This window comes from Solanum stenotomum, unplaced genomic scaffold, assembly GCF_019186545.1.
Source record: "Solanum stenotomum isolate F172 unplaced genomic scaffold, ASM1918654v1 scaffold2627, whole genome shotgun sequence".
Lineage (NCBI taxonomy): Eukaryota > Viridiplantae > Streptophyta > Magnoliopsida > Solanales > Solanaceae > Solanum > Solanum stenotomum.
Window position 1 is genome coordinate 27,234 of NW_026028953.1, and position 6,826 is coordinate 34,059.

Genomic DNA, 6,826 nt, shown 5'->3' on the forward strand with positions numbered 1-6,826 from the left:
TGGTCATTGAGGATTCATGTAGCTGATCTCAACTTGTTTGGGATTAAGGCTTAGTTGTTGCTGTATAGTTTCTCATATTATAAGCTTAACAAAACCAGGACAACATTTCACTTACTTAAAGTCAATATTTTTCCATATAGCATCCTAGCTACAGTCAAATGAGCAAAAGGTAAACTGGTAGCAACTAGCAACTATAGCACATAAACAAGGAAGAGAACTACAAAAGCAGTTGACTTTATTCTCTCTATTGAGATGTCACTGCCGAATCCTTTAAGACGCATACAACAGGAAAAGAGAAAACAACTGCGTCATTTGTACTTGCTGAAAGCACCAACTGAACTTAAAAAATATAGCCGTCTTCTTTCTTTTTCTACTTACCACTAGCACCAAAAAGTGGATAACTATTAACTCGCAACAAGTGAACTAACAGAAATGTAGATTTGAAAGGTAATCTGATCAAATAAAATTCACTTTGCCTTGCTGATAACAAAGATCACCGTGACGTCCATCAAAAGAAATAACAAGATTAAGTAGTATCTATTTTCCTATCCTCTTGAGGTACAAATCATATAAGTTAGGCATTTCAGCTTTGACAGGCAACACATACTTGTCCAAAAACTTTGATTCAGGCCATGTCATAACTGTGTAAAACTCCTGCCTACTCTTTATGAGATTCTTTTCATTGACAAATTTCCAGATTTCATACCTGGGCATTAGTCTCTTCTCCAAACTGTATGTTAAAAGCGAAGGGCGAGAAGCTATGTAAATAGACTTGTATCGGACTTCTTTCATCAAAAATGTCAATGCAGTTTGAATTCGTGCCTCTGATAGGGCTACACAGTAAGGTAGCTTTTGCAACATGGTGAGAATATTGGAGTCAGACCACCCAAAACTCTTGAAGACTCCAACTTTAGTGTCTACTTTCTCTTGACTCAAGTTAGCAAGCACACTAACAATGTGGAGAAACACTGCTGAGTCGGGAGAAACGCCAACTTCTTTTTCCACCCTATGCAGCAATTCCTCAAGCTTCTTAGTGCTATGTTTAAGAATGCTGGGATTCCTAAGCACAATATGCTTGATCTTATCATTTGAACAGCCAAATGATCTCAACAAATTCATATTGGCTTCCATAGTTCCACCTTTATAGTAACTAATCAACCAAGAACATCTCTTTACAACCCTAACCACATTTTCATCACTATCCAACACCTTTTTAAGTGAACTTAAAAGGGGTTTTATACTGTTATCTAATCCTCTCTGAAAAAATGCCCAATCTCTGAAAAGGACTTTGACTAACTCGGGACCAGATAACCCTATTTCAGAAAGACAGTGTAATTTGGGTTTAAGGGTTTTTTCAACATCATAGAATAGCAAGTCTGGGAACTTGAAAACCAAGATTTTGATTTGGGTGTCGTTAAAACCTGTTTGTTTCAAGAAATTGACGCATAAAGCTGGATTCTTGGAGGAATTAGTGCGTGTTACCTTTGCGGATGCTGAAATAGCTTCTTGTTTGGAGAATCCGAGTGAGTTGATGAGGTACTTCTCTGTGAAATGGGTCGGCACAGTTGCCACAGCCGTTGAGTATCGAAAGAGAAACCCATTACCCTCAAAGTTGAATAATATAGCTCGAGCTTTGACAAACATCCTGGCAGAAACCCAAAACTGGGCAAGTCCTTCAAAGGTTTATGCTCTCATTTCTTCTGAAGGTTAAAGCTCATTCATTAGCTTTTGAAATTAAAATAGTGATATTCCTTTTATTCCATATTAATCGAATTTTTGAGGCTTCTTATTGTCTAAAATAATTGAAATAAACAGTTTTTGAGGAGAAAGGTAAAAATTTCTGCTTCTTAAAAAAAAATAGAAAATTAATTTTTGAAAGACTAAAATATTCCTTTCATCTATCTATCTATTTATCTATCTTTCTATCTACTTTAAAAGTATGAACTCCTAACTTGAATATTAAATTATTATAATATTTCTAATTTAGGTTGTGACTTTTTCAATGAGTTGTGACTTTTTTCAAAGGGTCATGATTATTCGATGAGTTGTGACTTTTTCGATAAGTTGTGACTATTTTCAAAAGATTGTGATTTTTTGATAAGTTGTGACTTTTCCAAAGAATTGTGACTTTTCAATAAAGTGTGATTTTTCTAAGGGGTTGTGACTTCTCGAAAAGGTTATGACTTTTCAGATAAGACACAAAAAATGTTTGTTCATACTATTCTTTGTTGACTCTAAATAGAAGGGTTTTCTCTCATTTTTCAATCACAATTTCTGTCTTTTCTGCAATAATTTTATCATATCAAAATTAAATCAATTGCTAATAGTGGTCCATTTGTAACTTACTAAGTGAATGGTTGTGGTGTTAACTCCCCATTGATGATATGCTTCATTGCTCTACCAACAATAGAAGAATTAAGCAAAAAGAGGAGAAATTTTATCTTGAGGATTACATGAAAAACATATGTCCTTCCTTCACTCAATATTTCTCAGGCGTCTCTACGTTGCATTTTGTACCTTCGCCTTCTCTCTTATTTTTTAACAGTTTGTGAAGGAACACACCGTCATTATTATTGTCAAAATACGGTTGTCTTTACCTCCCCTTTTGATAGTGATCTTTAATGTTTGAGTGAACTGCCTTGTTTTTTTTCGTCGGAGTTGTTGACTAATGAACCTCTCGATTGGTACTACAGAAAGGTCATCAATTTGCCTAATATATACATTAGTATGTAATATTTCAATATGTGAAGTTAACATGATGTACTCTAAATTCATTTGTTTTTTTATAATTTCTCTTGTGATGTAAATATATACTTTTGAACATCTTTTTTCAAAATTATTTAACTTCTCAAGAGTTAGAAAATTGTCACAATTTATTTTTTGGATGCTCAAGACAATAGAATGACTTTATTTATCAATGTTACTTATGTGATTTAGAATGTTAGGAAGTTTGCTTCAAATTAGTTATTACTATATAAACATTGCCCTTTGTTTTACTTATTTACTATTTCTTAATATTACAGTATTTTAAACGAAAAAAGTTCATATGACTCATATATATATTTATCAAGTTAACAAGATCTTCTAACTTCAAAATATATTATTTTAAATTCTTTCGAGTTCTTTTTAAAAAAGAAAAAACTCCCAATAAATGTGAAAATATGTGAATATATATGAATCATTTTAAAATGTTATTCACACTCTTTCACATTCTTCAGTTATATGATTATGAATTCTCATAGTTATTAGGGATAAGGGTTTGAAAAATATCCCAATTTTGGTCGAATTTGTTGTTGCGATACTAAACTTTCATGAGGACCTATTACCTCCCTAGACTATTTAATACCGTATTTTAAACATGTATATTGTTATGCCGTAATTTTCCTAACCTTTAGAAAAATCACTATTTGAAATATTCTAAGTATAAAACAATTTGAGAAAAATACTTAGAAAAGAGTCGTCACTTAATTTTTTAAAGAAATTAAGAAAACTTATAATTTTCAAAGATTTAAACAGAAAAAATCATTTGAAAATACCAAAGGGGATTCGGGGTTCAATTTACACTTCGAGAAGGGTTTAAGCATTCGAAGTGCCCGCTAACATGCGGTTGACCTGCGATATGACTAAAATATATTTGACTATTTCTTAGAAAAAAAGTGATTTAGCATAAGAATAATAATTTACAGTATTTGGTTCACTTTGAGAAAAAATAGTTAAATAAAGAGCAATTTTTATTTTTTAAGAAAATGGGACCCTATTTGAAATATTTGAATTAGAGACAAGTAACTTAGAATTTTAACGAAACAAAATGAGTGGGTTTTTATTTGAGTCATTTTTTTTGTTTATGAAAAAAAAATTATTGTAAATTAATAATTTTTTTTTTTTTGACTAAAGATTATAAATGAAAATACAAGAGTTGATAAAATAAGTTTTGTTTAGAAACAAAACAATTCAGACAAATAGTTCGCCTTTTGGGAAATGCAACTAAGTTAATTAAAAATTCTAAAGTTAGAGTTAAACAACAAATAATAAGTAATCGCAATTAAATAATTAAAGCGTAAGGGAGAAGTTGAATTTGGGCCTTTCTTGGGCTAAATTCGCTACTTTTTTTGGGGTTTAAACAAAACCCGTTTTTGGTATACAGCTGATGTATATCAGTGTATATCATGTATATTTTCGCAAATCTGCTGCACGTAACCCTGTATTTCAGCTTCCCGGACTTATGTTTCACCTTAGCCATGTATTTCGCAATTTTGACCTGTATATCAGTGTTCCTCCCTACGTATATCAGCGTATACTTAGTGTATACAGCCTACTTGTTGAGCCTTTGGAGGCTTGTATTTCAATTTACAGCCAACATTTTTGCCTTTAAGGACCTGTTTGTCTACTTCTCTTTCGCTCTGATGATGGATGATGGATAATGGATGAGGTTGACTCGATAAAGAAGAATTGAGCCTGTGGCTCAATTAAAAATGCAAAAGAGAGGAGAAAGAGTCCACCATGGACTCAAAGGAGTTTTCACATGCAAACAAAGCAAAGGAAAAGAGTTAATACATAAATCAACTCGAGATAAACAAAAGATACACTGATTTGTTGAATAATGTATACCAACTCACAAGGGGACAAACTAGCATACAATACTAATAAAGTAACATACAGTCAAACTAGAGGGAATCATACAGAGGCACATTCGAGGGCAACAACTTTAAAGAAATAACTAGGAGGGCACGGTAGTCACTCAAAATTAATGAATTAAGATGTTAACTAACAACATGAACACTATACTAGTCCACATCTTGAGACCATGATTAAACAAAATTAGTTATTAAGACTAGGTAGATTAGCTTAAAACAACTATTGTTAAGACTTGTAACCTTATATCACTAAATAATATTCAAAACACTAGAGCGATGTATACGACGACTAAATTAAAAGACACGCGAAAAGAAGGTAAGTAACACATTGCTTGACTTACTCCAAGTTGAACCACATTTACACGATAATACAACTAACCACAAATGATAAAGAAGCATACCAAAAAAATGAAAGCATAGAATTGAAAAAAAAGAAACAGTGACTAACATACTATCATTAATACTCATTCTTTGCCATATAAAACAAGATCACCCTTCACATGCTTGACTACCACCATGACATGAATAATTATTTGTTAAGCATGAGAACCAAATGCAAAGCCCTAAACAATTAATGGCAAAGATCATTTTAAACGGTTGTGAAGAACGATGACCAATGCACGTGATTTTAAAGCAACAATCACACCAATTAAGTGTTAGTATTACTTAAATTCTATAAAGTATAACGGATAGGAATATATACTACAGATGCACAAACTTATAAGAAATCAAAACCTTTTAACACTGCCAAACTTCATAGACATAAAAAGATTAAAAATATGGGCAGGCCAGCGTGCCGAGACGATCAGAAAAGGAGGATAGGCAACACATTTTTTATTTTTTTTTAAAGAAAACAAGAGTTGGAGCGAGCTCAAATCTAAAAGGAAAGAAAAAAAAAAGAAAAGAATGACAAAAAAAAAAACTCACATTTTTATAAGTTCAACCACAAATGGTAAGCATTTTTTCGACCAAAACTAAAGCAAATTGAAGACATGAACAGGGCTCAAATAGTTCGCTATAAGCGATAAGACAACAGAGAGATACGAGAAAACGGAGACAAACTAAGCTAATGGAACAAATGCAATCATACCACACGATGGCTCTATATAAAAAAAACACTCAGACTTATGTGGATGGCAACGCTAATAAGTAACAAACCAGATGAAGAAATATTGATGCTTGAAGACATGTAAACGAAAAAGCTCTGATCCGGCGACATTCAAATAGCAAACGAAGGAGAAGACGAGATAAGCTAGAATAATGGAACACAAAATCAAACATACTAAAGCCAAAAATGGCAAAACGCTATCAAGCCTGAGCCAAAAGGATCAATTAAACATACATGTATAGAATATACAAACCACCATCACTAAAAATCGATTATTAGCAACGTAACAACAAAATAGTGACTTCACTATATCGAAACATCATGCTGAAATAAAAGGAGACGAAGAGAGCATTAAGGAGGGAACATTACCTTCTTTGGAGCAGCAAGCTGGGACGAATGAGCTTAGAAGAGGACGACTTCTCACACGATTTTTAGTCTAGGGCAGCCGTCCAAGAAATTCAAACCAACTTCGAACAAAAGACCTTCTTGGAACTTTAGACGTCTGAAATTCCCAAGTGTAAAATTTATCGTTCAAGAAAATCTCCACCACACTTGAATCGCTAAGCGTAGGGGGCTTTTTATAGGGGAAATCAGGGCGTTTGGGAGGGAAAACTAATAGAAAAATTTGAAATTCGAATTCCAAATCAGTGGAAGGATTTGAGAATCCCTAAAAAATGGGGGAAAAGGGGACAACGATGGTGATGGATTAGGACTCTAGGGTTATGGGTTTTAGCAGATGATCACGTCTCTGGGTTCTCCGTGATTTCCGGTGATTTTAGGCTTGAAGAAGACGAAAGCAAGTATGGGTGAGGTCGAGTTTGGTATGCGTTGCTGTTGTATCGTTTCTCGCGTGAAGAAGATGCAGGGGTCGTCTGGTTCTTTTGGTATTGCTGATGTTATTGTATTGTAATTGAATTGGATTTATTTTGTGGGAATGGGTTGTTGGGCTGGTTGGGATTGTTGTTTGGAATCAAACTTGGGCCACTGAAAAATTAAAAGAGGCCCAAATCTGGTCTTAATTTGTCAAATTGGGCTTAAAGGGGGTTGGAAGATTTGTATGAAAAGTGGCTAAATGAATTGCAAA

At 33.4% G+C, this 6,826-nt stretch overlaps 1 protein-coding gene across 1 annotated transcript; it reads right to left on the reverse strand.

Moving 5' to 3' along the window:
• Positions 1-463: 463 nt before the first annotated feature.
• On the reverse strand, positions 464-1,725 carry LOC125851483 (transcription termination factor MTERF5, chloroplastic-like). Its single transcript, XM_049531271.1, has one exon. The coding sequence runs from the start codon at positions 1,642-1,644 to the stop codon at positions 538-540; it is 1,107 nt and encodes a 368-aa protein (XP_049387228.1). The 5' UTR covers positions 1,645-1,725; the 3' UTR covers positions 464-537.
• Between the last annotated feature and the right edge of the window lie 5,101 nt (positions 1,726-6,826).

What these genes read in the sequence shown, in the direction of transcription:
- LOC125851483 (XM_049531271.1), bottom strand. Translation starts at nt 1,644, where the DNA reads ATGTTTGTCAAAGCTCGAGCTATATTATTCAACTTTGAGGGTAATGGG.